This window comes from Lupinus angustifolius, chromosome LG08 (genome assembly GCF_001865875.1).
Source record: "Lupinus angustifolius cultivar Tanjil chromosome LG08, LupAngTanjil_v1.0, whole genome shotgun sequence".
NCBI lineage: Eukaryota > Viridiplantae > Streptophyta > Magnoliopsida > Fabales > Fabaceae > Lupinus > Lupinus angustifolius.
Genome location: NC_032016.1, coordinates 14,032,210 through 14,056,706, shown reverse-complemented (window position 1 = coordinate 14,056,706; position 24,497 = coordinate 14,032,210). Strand labels below are relative to the sequence as shown.

The 24,497-nt window shown below is 31.3% G+C and overlaps 2 protein-coding genes across 14 annotated transcripts; both read left to right on the top strand.

Moving 5' to 3' along the window:
- On the top strand, positions 7,655-11,672 carry LOC109354844. 12 transcript variants are annotated; one of them, XM_019597609.1, is made up of 4 exons: positions 7,655-7,957; positions 8,857-8,932; positions 9,623-9,772; positions 10,152-11,672. In XM_019597609.1, exons 1-4 carry the CDS (start codon positions 7,943-7,945, stop codon positions 11,438-11,440), a joined length of 1,530 nt encoding a protein of 509 aa, XP_019453154.1. In that variant the 5' UTR covers positions 7,655-7,942; the 3' UTR covers positions 11,441-11,672. The 12 variants fall into 12 exon arrangements, with proteins under 12 accessions (XP_019453154.1, XP_019453156.1, XP_019453155.1 ...); XM_019597611.1 differs by lacking the exon at positions 8,857-8,932 and having other exon boundaries at positions 7,656-7,945; positions 9,616-9,772; XM_019597610.1 differs by lacking the exon at positions 8,857-8,932 and having other exon boundaries at positions 7,656-7,957; positions 9,616-9,772.
- Positions 13,271-19,979, top strand: LOC109353693 (chromosome transmission fidelity protein 8 homolog). Of its 2 annotated transcripts, XM_019596048.1 has the most exons (3): positions 13,278-13,494; positions 13,600-13,792; positions 19,746-19,979. In XM_019596048.1, exons 1-3 carry the CDS (start codon positions 13,345-13,347, stop codon positions 19,769-19,771), a joined length of 369 nt encoding a protein of 122 aa, XP_019451593.1. In that variant the 5' UTR covers positions 13,278-13,344; the 3' UTR covers positions 19,772-19,979. The 2 variants fall into 2 exon arrangements, with proteins under 2 accessions (XP_019451592.1, XP_019451593.1); XM_019596047.1 differs by lacking the exon at positions 19,746-19,979 and having other exon boundaries at positions 13,271-13,494; positions 13,600-13,884.

The window sequence follows — 24,497 nt, the reverse complement described above, 5'->3', positions numbered from 1 at the left end:
AAAGCCTTTAGCATTTACGCTAAAAGAGTTCACAGTGAAAAATCACTAAAAATCGCTGCAATAAGAAGTGATCATGGGGGAGAATTTCAAAACTCTTTATTTGAAGAATTCTGTGATGATCTTGGTATCAATCACAACTTTTATGCTCGTAAAACACCACAACAAAATGGTGTTATAGAAAGAAAGAATCGGTCTTTAGAAGAACTGACTCGTTAAATGTTGAATGAAACTAACCTCCCAAAATATTTCTGGGCTGATGCACTAAGTACTGCATGTTATGTTTCAAACTAGTTCTTATAAGACCAATTCTTAAGAAAACCCCCTATGAACTCTTTAAAGGTAGAAAACTAAACATTTCTCATTTGCATGTATTTGGTTGTAAATGCTTTGTTTTAAATAATGGTAAGGATAACTTAGGAAAATTTGATGCAAAAGCTGATGAATGAATCTTCCTAGGCTACTCTCTTACGAGTAAAGCTTATAGAATTTTTAATAAAAGAACTCTAGCCATGGAAGAATCCATTCATGTATCTTTCGATGAATGAGTTAACTCCCCGATGAGGAGGAATTGCCAAGTTCTTCTTCAAATGAAATTTCTATTATTGAACCTATAACTGATACTAAGCATTTGAAAATGAATGATAATCTACCCTCTCAAGAGGAGCATAGTCATTCAGAGTTACCAAAAGAATGGAGAACTCATCGATACCATCATATTGACAACATTATTATTGAATTAAATACAGGTATCACTACCCAACGAATGCTTAATAAAGCATGTCTAAACTTGGCCTTCGTCTCTCAAATAGAGCCCTCCAAGATTGATGAAGCAATCGAGGATGAACATTGGATTCTTGCTATGCATGAAGAATTAAACTAGTTTGAGAGAAATGAAGTTTGGGAACTTGTTCCTAGACCGAAAACAGGCATGTTATTGGAACTCGGTGGGTATTTCGTAATAAATCTGATGAAAATTGTATTATTCTGTCATTAGACCTGATATCATGTTTATTGTATGTTTGTGTGCATACTATCAATCTAAACCAAAAGAATCACACTTAGTTGTTGTTAAGAGAATCATGAAATATCTAGACTTTGATGAAACCTTCACTCCGGTTGCTAGACTTGAAGCTATTAGGCTATTACTTGCATATGCCTGCTCTTTGAATTTTCAGTTACATCAAATGGACGTAAAGAGTGCTTTCCTTAACGACTACATTCAAGAAGAAGTGTTTGTTGAACAACCTCCCGGTTTTGAAGATTACAAACATCTTTCTTATGTTTACAAATTAAAGAAAGCTCTCTATGGCTTAAAGCAAGCTCCTCGTGCATGGTATGATCGTCTAACTAAATTTCTAATTGAAAAATATTTCAACAAAGGAAAGGTTGACACTACACTCTTTATAAAGAGAATAAATCATCATACTCTACTTGTTCAAATTTATGTAGATGATATTATTTTTTGTTCTACTAATGAGGTTTTGTGTAGTGATTTTGGCAAAATGATGCAAGGAGAGTTTGAAATGTCTATGATGGGGAAGTTAAATTACTTCCTTGGACTACAAATCAAACAACTTGATAATTTTCGTAAGTCAATCCAAGTATTGCAGAGATTTGCTAAAATGATTTGACATGGATGGCTACAAGCCAATAACTACTCCTATGAGATCCAATACTTACATTGATACGAATGAAGCAGGAAAATCTATTGAAATATCAAAGTATCGAGGTATGATTGGATCTCTTTTATATCTAACTGTCATTAGACCTGATATCATGTTTATTGTATGTTTGTGTGCATACTATCAATCTAAACCAAAAGAATCACACTTAGTTGTTGTTAAGAGAATCATGAAATATCTTAAATGTACATATAACATTGGATTGTGGTATCCAAAAGGAAGTATATGTGATTTGGTTGGTTATTCGGATTCAGATTTTGCTGGGTGCAAATCTGAGAGGAAAATTACAAGTGGTACTTGTCATATTTTGGGAAATGCTTTAGTCTCTTGGTCTTGCAAGAAACAAGCATGTGTTGTCCTAAGCATTGCTGAAGCTGAATATATAGCAACAAGTAGTTGTTGTGCCCAAGTGTTGTGGCTTAAACAACAATTACGAGATTATGGCTTAGACTTGGGGTGCACTCCTTTAAAATGTGACAATACTAGTGCTATAAACCTCACAAAGAATCATGTTATGCATTCTAGAATCAAATACAATGATATAAAACATCACTTCCTAAGGGACTATGTCCAAAAGAAGAATGTATCGGTAGAATTTGTTGATACTCATAACCAACTAGCAGATATATTCACTAAATCTTTGGCTAAAGAACCTTTTTATAAAATTAGACGAGAATTAGGCATTCTTGATGAAGCTTACTTATCTTAACATGATTATATGTGTGCTTCATCATGTTTATCTCACGCCTACTTGTACTTAAAAGTGTTTATTTATGTTTAAATATTTCCAATTTTGGGTTAAAAATCTTTTTCATAGCTTAAAATTGCATAAAAAATTAAATTTTCTGGGGTCAGTAGCCGATTACCCAAGTAAGTAACCGGTTACCTAAACCTGCTGTTTGAAATTCTTAAAAATTTTAAATTGAGTAACCGATTACTCAAAGGTGAATAACCGATTACTCTGTGCAGATATTTATATGAAATTTTCATTTTTTGATACTTCTTCTTCTTATTTTCAAACCCTCTTCGTGTCCACCATTTTCTCTATCTAAAATCTTCGTTTTTGATCCATTTTGACTGATTTTTGTGTGCATTCATATTATATTTTCACTTCTAAACCATCATTTTCGTGTTTAGTGGCCTAAATCAAAAACCCCCCAAATTCTCCAAAACCCAAAAACCTAAAAACTCAAAAAACTCAATCCATGGCTTCCTCTTAACGAACAAAAAAGCAATGCACCAATCTGACTCAAAAGAAGCAAGGAACTTCATCCTTGGAGTCCAACCCTCTTGACTTAGGCGGCTTCTAGAAAATGATGAGCAATGTAAAATCTTTGAGGAGCAATTTCATGGTCGCACTATCTTCACTCCCAAATACGATAATCTCGGGAATTTTGAGTTTGAAGATTTTCTATTTCCTTATCTTTTTAGACAACAAAACCTTTTCGATTTCTGTTGTGAATCAAATGAAATCTATCATGAACTGATTAGAGTATTTTACTATAACATGAACTTTAGAAAAAACCGTCTTACATCCTATGTAAAAGGAAAAGACATTACTTTGGATTAGAAAACCATGAGTTCATTGCGCTTTAACATACCCTATTAGTGGAGCATTGCAGGTTTCAGCTCTGTATGCGAATGGGATAATTATGATCGAAAAGATTTTTATTATTCTCTGTGTAGAATTATCAAAGAGGAAATAGAAATGATTAAGCAACAGGACTGTGGTGAAACTATTAAAAATAGAGATATCATATTTGCTGGACATCTCAAACTGGAACTCATCTTACCAAAATTTTCAAACCACTCTCAAATAAGTGACACAGAACTCCAATTGATGTATGCTATGAAATTTAATCTAAAAATCAATTGAACTCTAATGATAATGAGACAAATGTGGTCTGTAAGAGGAACCCAAAGCCCTTTGCCATATGCAATCTTCATAACAAAAATCCTTGAGCATTTTGGTGTTTCTATAAGGTCCCGCTTAACCCTCGTGAAAGCCATATTGATGTGGATGTAGTCCACAAAATGGGCTTCACATATAATATTCAGGACCAAACCTACAAGCATAAGAAAGATAGACCTCCTACTCCTGAATCAGAACTTGACCCTGCTAATCCCTATGAACCTCAACCTTCTGAGTTTCATGCTCAATCTTCCTCATTTGTTGTCATGCCTTCAAATCAGATGATTATGGATGAGTTGATTTCTCTTCGAGGCTACATCACTAACCGGATGGATGCCTTTGATACACAGAATCAACAAATCTAGTTTGAACTTCATCGTTTGTCTTCTAAGCCGAGTAGCATGGACATCGATGAAGACGGTTCTGATCCTGAGTCTTAGATTATATCTGTTGTTAGAATTTTTTGGTTGTAATGTTATTTTTTCTGGTTTCGGACAAATTTCTATTTTGTTGTTTGTATTTTTTGTTGTTTGCATTGTTACTCCTTGAACATCTTTTTACTTTTATGTTATTGCTTCAATTCTATTATATCTTGATATCCATATTATTATATGTATGAGATATATATCTTATTGCATATATGCTATATATATTGTGCTGGAAAACTCTTGGTTTTTCTACTTTTTGATGAAGTCAAAAGGGGATGAGAAAAGTTGGGAGAGTGTATTTTCTGTCAAAATTATTTCAGGCACACAGCTCCAAATGAAAGGGGACGCATACTCAAGACAAGTCAAGAATATCACAAAGTATGCTGCTCTCAGAAAACTACATTGTTAAGAAGATATTGGTTTGTCATCATAAAAAAAGGGAGATTGTGAAGAAGATATCTGCTCCTGACCTTGGCACGGTTTTGGTGAAAACACCAACATCACCAAAAAGAAGAAAAGGAAGAATACATATGAAGACAATGAAGATTCAAGCTTCAAGATATTCGAGACTTTTAGTCTAAGTCTAAATAGGTACTTCTATCATATACTCTTGAATATATAATAGTAGTATTGCTCAAAATACTTCAAAAGATAATTGAAACACTTCAAGTTTAAATAAAACAATTTTCAAAATATTGTGTAACAAGTTACTGAAATCTGAGTAGCAGATTACATGAGTGAGAAATCAGTTATCCAACAAAAACTGAACTGAGTAATCCATTACTGAACTTTGGGTAACAAATTACTCAAGTTTCAACGTTCTTAAATAACCAATTACTTTAATATGAGTAACCGACTACTCTAAGTGAATTTTAAATTCACTGTTGGACAGAACATTTAGGTAACCGATTACTCAATGTTGTAACCGATTACTGAGAGCTGTTGCATCAGATTTTCAAATTCAAAGTGAATAGGTTTCAACTCAAAATATATGATTTCATTCCAATCAATTCCTACCCTTTCAAAGAGGCATTTGGGCTGATTGGAAAGTCTATATAAAGGCATTGAAACTCATAATCACAACACACAACTTTCATACAACTCTCACATAATTCTGAAAAAATTCTCTCACTATTTTTCTGCACTTTTACACTCAGTTCTTAAACTTTCAAAAGAGAATTTTTCTGAGTTACTTGAAGTAATTGTTTCAAAGTTTTACAAACCTATTGAGCAATATTACTTAGTATACAAGAGAGTTATTGGATTGCAAATGATATTACATTTCATACTTGTAAAGACAATTCAAGCCACTGTTGTAATTCTTCATTCATTCTAAATACTTTCTTTCATGGGGTGTGATTGGATATAGTTACTTGGAAATGTGTTTTCCAATGTGATAAGCATTAGTGAGTGTGTAAAGTACATAGAAGTCTGAGAGTGAGATAATGTAATTACAACTCATAATATTTAGTGGAAAATCTCTTGTGCTACAAGAGTACTGGACGTAGTCTTCCGTGGACAAGAAGGTGAATCAGTATAAAATTCTAGTGTATTTTCTTCTCCATTTATCTCTTCAATTATTTACTTGTTATTTTCTACAAATTATTTCTGTTGCTCTTAACTCTTGATATTGCAGAAAAATTGACCATAATTTTAAGTCAACTAATTCACACCCACTTAGTTACAATAAATGATATAAGAATTATTTTTTTTATTTAATGTATTTTATAAACAAAATAGAATAGGACAAAAATAATATTTTTAAAATTGAATCAAATTAATCAACAGAAAGGGTTAAACCATTAACTAGACAAACTCCTTATTATTCTTAGTTAAATATGTCATCATTTGTACCGTCAAATCACATTAAATTAATCAACAAACTTGACCGCTTTATAGTCATGTTGGAGCTGTGACCTTATATTCGAAAATTAGTATTTGGTTTTTTATTTTATAGTTGGATACTTAATTATTAGTAGTTTAGTACAATGAATTATGTGTACCCAAAAATAGTACAATGAATTACGATTTAAGATGCAATTATAATACTTTAATCAGGTTTATATGTTTACTATACCCTAAGTTTTAATGAAATTACATAAATCATACACTTTTTTTTAATTTACACAAATCACCTATAATTATTATTACATTATACTGACTATCTTTGTAAGAGAAAAAAATATAATTTCTTAAACAAAAAATGGTGACGAGTATAATTAAGTCAAACAAAATATGATATAGTGTGAAGACAAGTTTAAATAGTGTAAAAATCAATGTCTATTCATTATTTTTTTGATTCCTTACAAACTGTATCAATAATTCTTAGGAGATGTTAAGTCACTCTTATACTATATTGTAACTAACCAAAATAATGAATAGATATTGACTCTTACACTATTTGGGTTTGTCTTCACAATATACCATATTTTGTTTGACTTAATTACACTCGTTATCATTTTTGTTTAAAAAATTACCCTTATCTCTCTTACATGGATAATCAATGTAATGTATGTATATAATTAGAGTGATTTATATAATTTTAAAAAAAGATTAGTGATTTGTATAATTTTACTAAAAATCTAGGTGTGATAGTATAATTTACTATATAATTAATTATGAGGAAGAAAGGATAACATTAAAAACAACTAGAACAAAGAGTGATATGGAGAAAATTTTGTAAATTTAAGATTATGATATAAGTTGCGAGGTACATTGTGGAAGTTGTTCGGTGGGAATGAATTATTAATTAAGTTGTTATTTAAATTAGAAGGAAATAATGAAAATATATAAAAAAAATCATATGAGACCAACTTAAACAATTGTATTATGGTCAATCGATATGGATGCTTAGACCTATTTACCTCATTCCTTTTTGTGAGGTTCCTTTAGAGCTCCCTCTGAGGCACATTTTAGTGGTAGAACATCCATGCATAGAGCTCAAATAAAAAGAACACTATCCAAGGATTGATGAATTTGTGTGACTTTGAAAGTTTGGGTATGTGGGCAAACAATGTTCTAAGTAGTGGGGTCACGTGTCACATAAGTATTTTAGAAATGATATATAAAAAAATATGTTTGGAAGATAAATTTCTCAGGGCTCAAGTAGTCACGTGACTATGTGAGTGATAGTTTGGGGAGAAAAAGGTCAAAGAGGAAAAAAATAGTTGTGATGAGATTTTGAAAATCTATAAAACTATGTTTGTAACATTACTTTAGCTCTTTGCTTAATAAGGTGGTAACGAAAGAAGTCAAGAGAGACACTCAACAAGTTCCAACAAAAAGCAAATAGTATAAGGAAGAAATTAAACTAGTGGAGTGGAATGAAGTGAAGAGATCAGAAGTGGGGTAATGAGGAAATGGTCACATAAACAAAAGATAGATAGAATCTTATGTTAATATATGCAAGCATGTACCAAGATAACAAATCAACTCTTATTAACATTATACTAATAATACTATTGAAAAATCAATAAAAATATAATTACTTTTATTTTCATTAACAAATTAATTTTAAATAAAAATCAGTCAATATATAACTGTTACAATTTGATTAAAAAATAAATAATTTTGACTCCATCATTGAGATTATAAGTTATTGAGTGGGATAACATAAAAAATAAGACATAGTAAATAATGTGTTTGGCACCACGTGGCCATGCAAGTTCTTTATTTGTCTGAATCCTCCATTTTCTTTCTTATTATTACTTGGCGGTAGGTAGAAGGCACTATTAGGCAAGTAGTGGCACATACACTATACATAGAAACCAAGACAAAGAAAAACACACACAGGGTTACAGGCTCATAGAGGCACGGGTTGTTGATTCTCCGGCCACCGCAGACTGCCGGAGGAATGCAGAACCCAAACTCCGATAAATGTCTGCCACCAGTTTGGACTGTGGAAATGAGGGTGAGAAAGAATGGTAAGAGACAAGGTAAAATTTAAGGTTTGATTTTGACCCCATCAATGGATATGATGTTGCTTTTTATTACGAGGATGTGTTAAGATCCTTGTGACTTGGCTTGACCAGTTACTTTTATTTTACTGCTGGGAGTGAAAAAATTAAGACTTTGTTTTTTTAAGGTACATGTCTTTTTTGTCATTTGTTTGATGGCTAAACTGTGGTTGCAATCTCTTGAGTTCCTTCAAATTTCAGAAAATTTTCAAGCTAAGGAAATTTATTATTTTTGTCAATTACTTGCTTGACATTTGAGATTTAATCTATGCTTTGCATGTTATCTATGGACCCTTTGGACTATATCTCTAATAAATCCTTGTTCTTAGTTGAAGCTTTGAAACTATACATGGGTTTTGCTGTGTAATTTTGTGATTATTAGTGGGTCAAGAAGAAATGAATCTTTAATGTTGCAAGAGATTTTCAGGTACTCTTTCCCCTGATTGGTTGGGTTTCATATACTATTAAAATGTTTTGCATGTTTATGAATAATATGTTAACATGCAAAGCATTTCTTTCTATGTGAAAATACAATTCTTTCCATTTTAGCATATTTTACCTGCTAATGATTGTTGGGAAAACCGGCTTCAATCATGGCTTGACTATTGAAACTCTTTATCTAAAAGATTAAAATGATTCAACTGCATTCTTATTAATGTTAGGTTTATCGCGGTATTAGTTTGCTCCCTCAAGTGGACTGAAACTCAAGTCCAGGGTAGAGGTTTTTTGTCATATTGACTATGCTCAGAACAAAGTCAGCATTCATAAAATTTGGAACAATGTCTGTCAACAAAATTTTGTGTGGTATTATGCATATTTAATAACTATCTGATTGTGTTAACTTATGTGGGAAAACATTGGTTATTCAAGCAATGTAGGTTGTAGTTAAGAAAGTTATTGCAGAAGGGTTACAATCGGGATGGGTGAAAAAGACCAGAATCACAACAAAGGAAGGTACAAATAGAAAAGATTAGGTAAATAATACCTCATCACTTTCTCTTGCACATTGTATCCACGGATTCTTTATATGTTTGTTTAGTCTCATGCTAAACTTTCCCTTTCGCATACCCATCTCGCGTTTCATATGCGTTTAAACCTAAGTCTTTCACCTAGGCATATCGAATTAGAGAAGGTAACAATTAATGATATGCCCTTAACAAGTAGATATTACATGGGAACTAGATGAAAACAATATGTTGATTGGCTTTGTTTTCTATCCTTTGTTGCGGTTTTGGTTTATGGGGGAGTGTTTTTGAGTCGGAAGGGCAGGGTATTCCATGAATGAGAGAAATGAGGATATTAGACATATGGACAAATTTGCTAGAGCTCACCACAAGCAAAACAGAAAAACCCCACAAGCATTAAATGTGGGGATGAGACCAACCCACAGGAAAAACCCCACAAGAGTAGTCTGAGACTCTGAGTTATGTATGGACTCTAAATTCCAGTACAAGGGACTAAATCACTCACCCTATTCATGTGGCAAACACGGATGCCTTAGTTAACATTCATAAGTTATCTCCTCTGACTGAAATTATTTTTTGTTTGCGGTGATATTGGAATCCTTTTCTGTCTTCAATTATATCTTCCCCGAGATTTCTACTTTTACAAACTTCTTGTCTATCTTTCCTTCACAGTCAACAGTTATAACCTCGAATCCAACATTATCAGCCAACATTGGTCTAAGCTCAGATTTGGACATGATAGCCAATGACCAACAGATTTCAAACCCTGCATGTTCAGGAGAACATATGCCTATGTCTATGCCCATCTCTGAACATGTTTCCAGTCAGTGTAAGTTCCCAACTTTTCTTTTTCTTTTGAAGTTAAAACTTAAAAATAGTTACCCTACCTAATTCGGTGCATGCCTGAATGCTATTGTATTACATTTACTAGTCTTGTATTGTTCTCTACATGTGTTTGGGGAGGGAGGGATATTAACTAATTTGCAATGTAATGTATACAATTCTGTCTTGCCAGATATTATGCTATTTCCAAAATTTTAGACACTGTTTTTGTGCTCAGTATTGAATTTGATTCAGGTTTAATGGTTCAAATTCTTGTTATTTAAGGAAACATAGAAATAGATGGGTTTTCTATTTATCTACACTTTTTCTTTATCTGTGGTTATATAAGGATGTTGCATATGATGTAAGTATATTACATGATATAGGTGTGGTGGACACTAAATTGACCAGCTCAGTTCTGTCACAAGCTGAAGGTTCAGATCAGAAACAAGGGCTAGCTGTTTTAGATAAAAGCAATGTAGCTCCAAGTTGCACTGATGATGCCCAAGAGAGGCAACTTCAAGAGAATGCACAGACAAAAAGTGGAACTGAAAAAGCTCAAACTTGCCAGCGCAAAAGGCATAAGAAAGAGATCAATTTGCCTCGACGTGCTTCAAAGCGTCTTGCTGGAATTAAAGTTGATCCACTTCTAGAACTTCAAACTAGAGGTCGATCACGTCGAGTCGCAGTCAAACAATCATGTGAGGGAGAAACCACCACAAATGAGGATAAGTCTCTGAACAGCTTGCATAATGGTGAAGCGAAACAGATTAATACACTTGACGGTGGGTCAGAAAAGTGCTTATATGACAGTGCCGCAAACACACCAAAGTCAGGTAGTAAGCATTTTTACGGGAAGTTGCCTACTTCTGAAAAGCTTCATGAGAAGACTGTAGAAGAGCATGGAAGTAACGCGGGTCAAGAATGCTTTCCATTTTTGCCTCGGGAGAAGCATGCTACTATGACAGAAAATGTGAGAATCCTTGAAAATGGAGACAAGGTTAATGGAAAGTTAGATTACTCGCTTGACTGTCCTCTTGGAGAACTACTAACAGACCATTGTATTGCATTTGCAATACAAACTCTCACTGGAGTAACATTTGAAACCTCTAATGACTCTCAAATTTCTCCCGAGTTAAAAAACATCGAGCATCATGAAACTTTCCTTGCTGCTGAAGGGCATGGCACTAAGAACATCAAAGGGTCGCTAAATATGTGCGATGATGTTGATAAGGAAGGTTGCATAGTATTTCCTTCTCTTGCTATTTCACAAGAACATGCTAGTGGTGCAAAAATTGATGATAAGTCCGAAGACAACAATAATACAGGACCATCTTCGGAAAAGACACTAGGTATTTCACCTTCATGGATGGATCCATGTATTGAATTTGCAATTAAAACCCTCACAATGCCATTAGACTCTGATCAAAATCCGAAGAACTGCCTTCAACAACAGCAACATAGTGATATGGCCTCGTCAAGTGTCGATTTGGGTAACTTAAACCAAACTGATTACTATAGCAGCCAATACTTTGGTGCACAAAGGTCAATGTTTAAAAAGAATTCCTTTGATGATCCTACACTACAACACAGCAGAAATGTTGGCATAGGTAATTCTGCTGGAACCATATTGCCCCATTGTGGTGAAGATAGAAGAAACATTTGGCAGAGGTAAGAAATCAATCAGCTTCACATATTGTGCCTTGTAGTAACATAAGATTGTACAGTTAGGAAACTTTGTAAAAAGTTGTCCCATGAAACCTTTAACCTACTACTTCCTTTTGTTGTCTTTGGCATTATTAATCTGGTATTGTGTTTGTAGAACATGTTCATAGGCTTTCAGGTACTTGGAATTTTTATGATAGCTTGGCTTTTTAACTAGTATCTAATCTAAGTTGACATGTGTAGAATCTTCCGACTTTCTTGCGGGAGGACATCTTATGGCCCACAATGTGTGTCACTCCATGTGTCATTAGTTGTGATTGGTTAGAAAAATAATTCATAATTAAACTTTCAATCAATTATAGCTGATGACATAGTGATACAGATTGTGAGAGAAAAGATGTACTGCCCTTTATTGTATGGCACATTCCTTCTTTTGGCTGGTAAAGTCACACATAATGGTAGGTGTGGTGAAAAAGAATTGCTCTGCTTAAAGCAGAAGAGTTGGTGAAAATTCTCATACACTATTCCTTTTTTGAAGCTGTCATACACTTTTCTTGAAGTTGTGTCATACTCTCAAAATCGATATTTAATACTACTATCACACATGCTCAAGACAAATAAACATCTGGTTGAGCAAGGTTGAACAATCGCACATTTATATCCACTTATTTATAGTTACTTGTCTTCAAATAAATACAGCATGTGTGATGGTTCATCTTGTACAACCTTATGTTTTATTTTCACTAAAGCACTCACATTTAAACTGGTGAGCATCCACTCTAATACTAGACAGGAAAGTAGATAAAAAAAAACAAAATAATAAAATACCATGACACTTTTATTCTTTAGATGAATGTAATGATAATTTTATTCTTAAATATAAAAATAAATACAATTTGCCATATGAAATGATATATGTATATAATGCATATCTTTTTAGACAAAACGTTCTCAATATTATTTATTATTATGAATATGCAATTTGACATATGAAATGTATATGTATTTATATATCATTAATCATGCATATATGATAAAAAAATTAGAAAATTAATAATACTTTCGACCAGATAGATGTTATTATTCTCAGTGTAAATTAAATAAACATACCTATAAACATGATGAATGGGTAACGCTAATCGGATTACGATTGTATTACTTGATCCTAAATATTGAGTGAGTCTAATTTTTTAACTCAAATCTGACCCTAAATATGATGAAATCCGACCATATTCGGGTTCAATCATAATTGGGCTAAATCAACATAGTGCGACTTTTTTATTATTTATTTATAATGATGTGATATTTTTATCCTAAAAACAAAACAAAACAAATCTAACCCTAAATATGATGAAACCCGACCATATTCGGGTTCAATCATAATTAGGCTAAATCAACATAGTACGACTTTTTTATTATTTATTTATAATGATTTGATATTTTTATCCTTAAAACAAAACAAAATAAAAGGAAATTATGGGCAGTTTTAGCTAATTTAGACTCAACATAATGTGACATTTTTAACATTTATTTATAATGAGATGATATTTTTATCCTTAAGCAAAACAAAAAGAAATCACCTACACTTTTATTTTTAGCTAATCTAGACTCAACTCTAATTAAACCTTCATATGTTTCAATTTAAGTTTGAATTAAAGAATTGACCTAATCATAATTTTAAGTGGAGTGAGGAACATATCATAATCATCTTACCCAACCCCAATTATGGCACTAGTCCAATTAATCTAGGGTCAAAAGACAAGTGCAGCCTGAGTCTGATAACCGTAGATTCCCATTGGGTATAAAAAGTGAAAACAATTGCGCGGGAAAATCAAACCAGTTTGCCACCAAAACCCATCCCATATAAACCCTCAAATCCTCAACCCATTGAAATATCAGATCAGAGAAAGAGAGATGCAGATTCATATTAGATGCAACTGTGGAGAAGGAACCTGCCAGGAATGGGGAATCGTTGAACTTCAAGGCATAGTCGAACCCAACCCTTCTTTCCACCATTCCCTTCAAAACCTTCACATTGGCACTCTCTGTCGTCCTTCTTCTCAGGTTCCTACACAAAATTAATAATCAAAATCTGTTTTTTAAGGTACCCCATTACTTATTTTCATTTCATTACTCATGTTTTTGTGTTGGTGTGTCTTCAATGTTCAGGAAGTGTACACTTTCACTGTTGGGTACCATGAATTGTCAGGGTCAAAGGTTCCCTTGAAGAAACCATTGCTAGTGCTCAACAAAATCAAAAATGAAGGTGGAGAAAGTGGTTGTTCTGAGGTGGAGTTACGAGTTGTTGGAATCATTCGGAATCGGATTCTCTTCAAGACCAGACCTAAAGCCTTGATTTCTAGTAATATTTCTTTCCTTTTTTTACTTTACATTACATTCTTCTTTGAAGCAACATGTGAAGTCTATTGTTATTCTTAGGCGCGATTAGATGTATAGGGTCACACTACGGTACCTCACTCTTCGTTTGGCAGATAAGACAAGGAATGAAAAGTAGTAAGGATAGAGAAAAAAATTTTTACCATAAATTGCCCCCAATTTGATTAGGCTAGAAAAAAGGAGAGACATTTTTTGGTTAGGGTAGAGAAAGGCTAAAAATAAAGGAATAAAAAATGTATGACTGGGGATTTAATATATATAAATATTGATAGTGTAAAGATTTTTTATATTGTCACCATATCATTCATATATTAACCATAATTGATTCTATACAAATCAATAATGAATAATGTATCGACAATATAAACATTGAACGTATGTAGATTTTAAATTCTATAGTTATTTCTTCTAAAGAGGAAATCATATATCATATTTAAGATTTTCAAAACGGGCTATCGGGTGAGGAAATGCTATTTACTTGCATTTTAAACTCTCCATTACGAGTGGTCAATGAAAAAGATAAACAAGAGGCATTTAGGATTTTCTAATGAGCTCACTCTTTCAATTATATATCCTTAGATTTATATAGCCTTATGTTTTTTAAATTCCAGACATTTGTCTCTTAACAAAAATAATATTTTCTCTTATTTAATTAATTTAGTTTCTTTAACCAATAAGGTGTTGGTTTTGTAGTATAAGATCTTGATGAATTACCTAAATGATTAAAATGTCAAATGTTTGATTTCTAAAAACCACATTTGTTAAGTACTATTGGTTATACTAAAACTGTACGTATCACATTGGTCAAATGTTAGATATTTGATTTTTGTGTCTAATATTTGTTGGGAGATAGTCATAAAAATCCAAAAAAATTAATTCTTTAAGCATAGAGTAAACTATACCATTTTTTATTAAAAATCACCTCTTTCTTCCCTTTTTTACATTAAACAATACAATTTTTTGTACATATGAAAATAAAGACACAAAAACTAAAGATTAAGAATGCGTTTTTTTTTTACAGGATGCTAAAAACTCATGTTGTTAGTGTGTCCCAAAAATAATACAATTTTATTTATAAATAGTTAATTTTGTTCCACTCATATAAAAGAAGAAAAAAAAGAAAAAATTAAAATAAATTGAGAAAAGGGAGAAAAATATATAAATTGGGAAAAGAGAGAGAAAAATAAATAAATTGGGAAAAGAGAGAGAATTAAATTGTGGAAAGAAACAAAAATTAAGTTCAACATTTGTCATTGTTGTTGCTTAGTCCCAGTTGTAGTGACTCAATGAAGTTGAAGGTCTTTTTATAATTATTTCCTACCACAATTAGCTATAACATAGGAGTTTTACCTATGTATTTTTAGATTATTTCCTATGAGAATCGGCTATAACATGAGTTTTATATATTGTTATTTTTTCTACGTTGTACATAAATCGGCTACATATAACTTTTATATATTGTTATTATTAAAAAACAAATGCATTACAACATTAAAAAATTAATTTATTAAATCCCAAAAAACTTTAATGACGTCTATGTGATGAAGTGTCACATGTATGTGATTTTCTCCTTTTTAGCAGTTGAACTCTTAATTGTTGTTCATTCTGCTGCGAGATTCTTCCTCTATCATGTGTCGCCAATTATGGATCCTCCTCATCACAGTGTTGCCCAATAACGTCTATGGCAGTGCTATGGCGGATGGCAGTGGCGTTCTTGGGCTACCGCCATTAGCCATTTGGGAAATCCCGCCATTTGGTTGTGTCTGCATTTTGCTCGAAAAAGTTGCCATGGCGATAATGGCGACATTTTGGTTTTCTGATTAGTTGTTTTTTTTAAATTGGGCTGTGATGGGTTTTTTGGGCCCATTCTTGGGTGAAAATTAAAATTTTATCCCCTTTATGTTGTGTGTTGTCGCTGCCACAATCATGTTTGTTAACTTTTTTTTCGTTGTTTTTTCCCTTTCTCTAATTTTCTTTCTCTATTGTTTATTGTTTTCTCATTTCTTTATCTTTTTTTTATTCTATTTTTCTAATTTTGTTTTTTATTTACTTTCAAAATATATATTTTTCTAGTCTAATTTTTCCAGATTACTTTTTCCCACATTTTTTTCCTAGTTTGTATTTTTTTTTTCAATTTACTTATTTTTTCACATCTTAATTTCTTTATATAGTTCAGTATATATACAATTTTAAAACAATTATTTACCAGTAACACAGTTTATTCCATAAATAGGATAACGTACAATATGAATATTTTTGCATTTTATATTTGTGTTTTGCTTTGATTTTTAGTTGTGGCTCTTTATAAGACTTGTTATTATTATTTATTTTACATTTTACTGATCTTATGATGTTAGGAGACATTGATACTTAATGATTTTTTATTAAACTTTATGTTATTATATTATTATTTTATTTTTCATATTGTGTTATATTTTTTATTTATTTTTTATCAACCGCCATGATGTTGGCCGCTATTTGCCCGCAACGTCATCTGTAATGTCATCCGTAATGTCATCCGTAATGCCTTCATGATTGAATTTTGACAACCGCCATGGGTCGCCATCCGCCATGGGCAACACTACTTCATCATCTTCATCAACATCTTCAACTACAATTTCGTAATCAATATATTGCATAACAAATATGTTTGCAAACGACATAGTAGGACGATAATACTGTTGAAAATTGTGTGTCGACAATGGTGTAATTGAAGTAGTAGCAAATAGTGATAGTAATGAGATTTGAGATTTTGATGACAAATAGGTAGATGAATAATTAAAATTTCCGAACTCACACAATTGTTGTTTTTGAGGAGTAAATGATGAAGTATGTGCTTGAGAATGAGTATTCGTTTGAGTTCGTTGCGGAGACTCAATTTCCGACATATGATAATAATGAGTAGAAGGAGCTTCATCAATATGGGTAGAGTATGAATAAGTGTATAGCTCAACCAATGTTCCCATCATTTCACAGTCAGATGAGAAAACGTCAGATAAAGATTGTGTGAGATTTACAAAGAAGTTGGAGGACGACTTTGATCACAAATTCTTTTTTGCAAATGTATACTGAAAAAGAATTAGAGAATATTATGTGTAAATAATATAATTAAATACAAAATTTAATTTATAAAAAATGTTAGTATTCTATCAGAGTGTGCTCCATTTCGAGATATGTATCTTTTAGAGATTTTCAAGTATCAATACATATATTCAAAGTAGTGGTTCAAATGAGGGTATTAATGATCAAATCATTAACCATGTAGTTTCTCCTACTATTCCATATTTGAATCCAGCGATGATGCTTATGTGGTCAGCCACAATCACTTTTGTCATGTAAGTCAACTTTATGAAGTTTTTCATAATTCACTGGATCTTGTGGAATTGGTTGATCAAAACCAAATTGTCTCATACCTCGACCAGTAGTATGACATTCCACAATTGCGAAACAAATTAGTGGCACACGTGATCGGCTTATCTCCAAGAGGTTTGACAAGAAATGCAATTGGTAATTTGACATTCACTCAAACTGGTAGAAATGTTAATAAAATAGTTAATATACATGTCGCATATGATGTAAACTAATAAAAAAATTATATAAAAAATATAGAAACATAAATACAAATAATATACTTATTTCTTTTACAAATAATATACTTATCCACACGCATAGGGTCGAACATTGCACATATTGTATTAACAACATGCCCAAAGATGTTGGTTGTGATCAAATGGTGTGACCAACTTTTATTAATCAGTGTTAGTAAATATTGTTAATTAAACATTAACATATAATACTAAAATAAATAAATACATTTTAACCAAGGGAAAATATGGTATAGTTGTGTCGTGCAGTCTTGGTGCAAGTATTTTAATGCGATCATATGCCCATGGTTGAAGGAGGAATATGAATCCTCCAATTATCTTGGATCACTGATTATTGCTGCATGACATAGCTCTCGATAAAGACAAGTCAATACAGTTGAGGTCCAACTGTATTGAAATGTCTTGTTAAGTCTTCAATCAAGGGTAGATACATAAGGTGGACTCGGTTACCTGATGTATCCAGCATGAGAAATCCACCGATAATTATCAAAATAAATGATTTAGCGTGTTGTTGAATAACAACTTTATTAGCATTATCGGGGAGTTTACGAAATGTCCTCTCAAGAGAGTTTCACATTTTGCCCCATTAATTTGTTACATGTTGGGACAACACCCAACAATAGGAGGATAAGCCGATCAGGTGTGCCACTAATTTGTTTTGCAATTGTGGAATGACATACTACTGATTGGGGTATGAGGCAATTTTGTTTTGATCAACAAATTCCACAAGATCTAGTGAATTGTGAAAAACTTCATAAAGTTGACTTAGTGGCAAAAGCGATTGTGGCTGACCATATAAGCATCGTCGCTGGATCCAAATATGGAATAATAGGGGAAACTATATGGTCGATGGTTTGATCATTAATACCCTTCATTTAAACTATTACTCTGAGTATATGCAATAGTACTTAAAAGTATTAGAAGATATATATCTCGAGATGAGGCATACTCTGATGGAATGATAACATTTTTTTTATAAATTAAACTTTGTATTTAATTATATTATTTACTCCTAATTTTCTCTAGTAAATCTAACACAATTTTTATCTAACTTCTTCTCATCTCGTCGGGAATTATTGGAGCTTTGGCTGAGCTATACCTCTATTCATATTTTAGTCACATTGATGAAACTCTTGATACTCATCATTATCATATGTCGGAAACTGAGTCTCCACAACGAACTCAAACGGATACTCATTCTCAAGCACATACTTCATTATTTACTCCTCAACAACAACAAACGTATGGGTTCGGAAATTTTAACTATTCATCCATATATTTGTCATCAAGTTCTCAAATCTCACTACCATAAATGTTTGCTACTATTTCAAGTACATCATTGTCAGCATATGATTCTCAACAGTATTATTGTCTTACTATGTCGTTTGTAAACATTTTGGTATGGAACATATTGATGATGAAGTTGTGGTTGAGGATGTTGATGATGAGGACGAGCCACAATTGACGACAGTGGTAGAGGAATATATCGTAGCAGAATGAACAACAATTAAGAGTTCACCCGTTAAGAAAGAGAAAATCACCTACATGTGGCACTTCATCATATAAATGTCATTAAAAAAATTTGGGATTTAATAAATTAAAATTTTAATATTGTAATGTTTTTATTTTTTAATAATATTAGTGTTGAAAAAATATTCATGAGGATGTACTTTAGGGTTTGGTAAAAGTGATAAAGGATAAAAAATAAAGAGATAAAACTCCATTCCTGTAGCGGATTTAGTTAGGGCAAAAAAACTCAAAAACCTCTTTAACAGTAGCCGATTTATATGCAGCATAGGAAAAAATAACAATATTTAAAACTCATATGTTGTAACTGATTCTTAGGAAATATTTAAAAAAAACATAGGTAAAGCCGATTATGGTAGGAAATAATTATAAAAAACACCAACTTTTGCTAATTTTGGTGGGACCAAGAGAAAAAAATAAACAAAAACTCCTATGTTGTAGCTGATTCTCATAGGAAATAATTAAAAAAAATCTCCAACTTGATTACTAATTTTGGTGGGACCAAGAGAAAAAAATAAACAAAACAGTCGATTTATAAAAAATTACACTACTTTATAATTAATACAAAAATGCATTACTACGATAATTTTATAGTGAAACAATACCATCTGAGTAAATTGCCCATCTTTTTGGCTGGTAAATAATTATTTCCGTGAAATAGCCGTATACATCTTAATTGTTATCATGTTCAAAGTGCAAGAATACCACTCAAAGTTATTATTATACAATAATATTGAATGTGTTTCATGTCAGCTATATAAGACATCTGTCTTTTCTTTTCATCAGGTTCTTCTCTGAAGCAACATATATGATACTATAATAAAGTTTGTCCATCGAGATTCTTAGGCGCGTCAAGGTGCAGTACAATAGAGTCACAGTATATGGTACCATAAGGGTACATGTGCCTTATAAAATATTTATCATGCTTTATACTTTGTGTCACATCGTATAAGTGCATATATACCGCTTAGTGATATATTGTTGTTTATAGACTTCCCTTACACAAGGATTTGGTTTCTTAAAAGTGCAAGGATCATTTTAGAATATAAATGTAAGCAATGCTTACAAAGTCAATGGTTGATATTATGAAATTGTTAAAATACACTCCTCATTTTTTAGGAGATAAATCCAAGGTTGAATATAAAACTAGAATGCAAATGTATGTACTTAACATTGTTTCTATCACTTTAATATCTACATTAATTTTTTGTTAGTGCTAGTTGTCGGTACTGGCTGAATAAGTTTTGGTAAGGGTCACCGGTAGAGTCAACTCGCAAAACACTGTTAGTGTAAATATACCGATAATATATCATTTATTTATATTATTTTTTTGAAGTGTTAACAATAATAAAATATAAATAGTAAATAATGTATTGATGATAATGTATATACATTTGGTGTATATATTTTTTCTCACTTATTGTTATCTTATAATATCTGATGTACTGAAGAATTTCTTCCCCTAGGTAGTGTTGCTTTAGAAGGCATAAATTTAGGAAACGACCTATATGCCATTGGCTTAGTGTTCACTCACTCAAGTAGGTATTCCCTTTGCAATAAGTTTGAGATTCGAACCAACTTATACACCAATGAAAAATAAGAAGTCAATTGTTTTTGGGACTTTAAAATTAGGATTTACAACTATTTAACAAGTCAATTGTTTTTAATGATGTAGCAACGAATATAGTCTGATAGTATAAACAACATAAATGTATGAAAGTTTAACTAAAATAAGTTAAATTCGTGATATTAGAATATCTCTAACGGCAAAATGCTTGGAACAAGCAACCCCCATTGCAAGGATGTACTTGTATGTTAGCTTCCGTTAATGCATTAAGGAACATAAAAAGTGGGTCGTTCTTGTTGCTTTATGGGTCCCAAAAGCAGCAAATTTTGGCATAAAAGATGTATAAAATAAGAAAATATGAAAGTGTATGTGGTAAGTTATGAGATCAATCCAAGAAACATTTTCAGAATTGTTGAATTGGAGTAGAAGTTATTTATTTGAGTTTCTTGAAATAATAAAAAGTAACGTAACTTTTTTGGAATAAACAATTTGCTTGTATTAACTCTTCCTCAACACTATGAGGTTTGAATTTAACAGAACACAAGATATGGTCCTGACTCAATATAATTTGAACCCTGAGGCTCTTTTTGTTGGGTGAGATCACAAGTATCTGTTCTCGTTCTAATTTTTGTATCGCTCTAATTAAAATATGTCACTTAACTAAAAATACAAATTCTAAAAATATAAAATATATATTTTTATATTATTTGGAGAAAGTTGATTCACTAACATACTCATTTTCGAGCACATGATCTCTCTTCCTTTTTCTCTATATACTTATGCCTATGAAAAAAAGATTCTGCTGTTACAATCTATGCCTTATCTTAGGGGTGGGTCTCACCTTGTTTCTGCTGTACAGCATAGATTGCAACCACTATGTTTATCATTTGCATTTCAAGAAAAAACCTTTAATTATCATAAATGTTTCTATCTATTTGGACACATCACCTTCCTTGTTATCCCTTTCAATTCTTTGATAATCAAGATGATCACTTCTACTTGTAAAAAAAGTGTTCTCAATCTTTATAGGTATAGTGGGGTTTTCCCTTATTTCAATCAACCTATGCTAACTTACAAAAACTTTCAACATTACTTTTATTATATGCTTATCTATTAGGTCCTTCTCAATGTCACCACTTCTTCAAGTTGTAACACTTATTTGATTTTTTCATTTTTAATTGATTTAACCATCAAAAGATCACATTTTTTTAATATAAAACTATGAAGAGAGATAATCATAATTACAACCCATATTATATGTTTTATCTTAATTAGAAATAAGATGCTCACTTAAAATATCTAATTGGAAATAAGATGATCACTTAAAATTAGTATCGTGAGAATCAGACTGGACGGTTCGGCCGGTCTGACCGCTGACTGGACTTAAAAACGGATATGGTTTGCAGTCTTAATCGAATGAGAATTGAACTGCTTTGAATTAGGGAAATTCCGGTCCGACCGTGTTAAATCTGGTTAAATCAAATTAACCCGGGAAGTAAATCGGACGGTTCAGTTAAAAAATGGAACACTGCTTTAATATTTTGTTTTACTACGATCAAAAAAATATAAAGATATTATTACTTCAATATAATTATACATAATTGTTAATTATATATTTTACATTAATATATAACTATATATTTATAGATAAAAATTATTAATTATGTATGTAATATCCGATCAGACTAGACAATTTAACCATTTAAAAGATATCTTCCAATTTGAGTCTGGTACTAGTTTCACAACTTAAAATATCTAATTGGAAATATCTATTTGCATTTTTATTCTTCCTAAAGTGTTGTTAAATTATTACTCCTAATCTTGGACTTTAACTGTTTTTAAAACCTTCTACACTTTAAAAGGTTGTCCTATACACAATACCTTACAAATCACACCTCCAGATAGAGAAAAAAGAAATTATCAGATTCTTTGAGTAAAGTGATTGCTGTTTTTGTCATTTCCTTCAAGCTGTATGCACGCACTCTCATACTTTCTTTTTCTCTTGTCAGTTATACACACTCTAGAGTAATTTCATTCTTTCCCTAACACATAAAATGAATCGGTTTTCATGTTATAATAAGTACTCAGTAATTGTTTTAATTTACATGGTTTCTACCATTGGAACATATATAAACAAGAACCTACTAGAAAGTATTTACTATATCTATTATGAATTTATGATGCAGCTAGCATTCCAATTATGTACTCATGATTAATAATTGGGTTTTATAGATGGTCTAGTAATGCTACCACATTTTGTCACATCGATGAAACACCTCATCATATTTAGTACTTTAGAGTCTAGACTAGTCCTATAGTTAGTTCAGATATTAAAATCTTGTAGTTTTTAGTGATGTAATTGGAACACAAATCTATTATTTTAAACCATGTTTTAAAATTTGTCTAATATTAATGAAAATATGTCATATTAATTACAAAATTTAAACTTTCATAATTTTTTCTAATTTTGCTTCAGTCTTATTGATATGGCACACGATCTAAGATATAGTTTTAGACAATTGTTCTCGTCATTGTAGGGTGTAACAATCACTCACATATATCTGATGGTTAGCTTAGGCCATGTCATTTTTGTATTAGAAAAATGTTACTTTCAAATGAAACTTTTTCTTTACTTTTGTATTATCTTGTCCCCATTGTGATTCAAAGTTCTAATGTTATCCTTCCTTCATTGCCTTGATATTCAAGAGCCACAGAACATTCAAGGAGAGACAAAAATCTATCACATTAGGCTCTGTACCTTCAAATTCAGATGCATGATATTTCATGTCATTCTCATTCAACGAAATGATGTTACACAAGTTGAAGGAGACACACTTATCATCCTCTTCACACACTTGCAAACAAAAATCAACTAAGACCTATGTCTCATTGATTATTTGTAATATTAGATACCACATGATATGTGGAGCACTAATAATGGCAAAAGTGATTGTGATTTATCATCCATCCGTCATTATAGGCTTTTGTTTGTTATTATCTTAATATTTGTTTTGATGTGAGGTGTAAATATCATTATGATATTTTAATCACATCTAAACTTCAAGTAAAGCATTAATAATAACAAAAGGTTAAACTATGTTTGTGACATGTAGAAGCACCTTATTTTTTCCTAACATTAAATTGTTTTCTTGAAGTGTTATTTTAACTCCAATGATGTGTATACATTAGTCTGCATAGGGTTTTTTGGAAGAAAATCAAGAGTATGTATCTTTAGTGAAATTTTTGAAGGGTCGATTTGTTTTATTCTGTATATATATTATAATTAATAGAATGTTTTTCTAAGTTCCATGGAATTGTTTTTGACAAAGTTATATCAATACTCATATTTAATTATTATTAATTCTTTAAAAAATAATATAAATAAATGATAATAATATATTTTATACTAAAAATAGATAGACTCCACGAATAATACTCACACAAAAAAGTAAATGTAGATGAAAAAAGCAAATGTAGATTTAAAAAAAGCAAATGTGGATCCCAAAAAAAGAGGTGGAGTGTATGTTAGAAATACAACTTCCAAAGAAGCTAATCCATCGTTGATTTTACGTGTTAAAATGTATGACCTTTTATTTATTATATATAAAAAAACTCTTCACCTATAATGGGTGGTCCAATTAGTATAAAAAAAACTATAATAATACAGTATCAAAGGATAAAATTTATTTCATGCAACTACTAAAATAATGAGATATTTAATTATTTTTTATAAAAATATTTATAAAACTAAATAAATTAGTATATATGACATACTTTTATTGATCAAAAAGATAAGTTATATCCTATTAAGATTAGATATTTCACTCTCTATTTTTACAATACAATTTTCTGTAATTCCACACTTTTATCTCAACTTAATACTCCTAAAAATCCAGTAAAGTAACCTTGGTTATAAATTTATAAATAAAATAATGAAATAAACGTTTTTAGTTTAATGTAAATATAATATC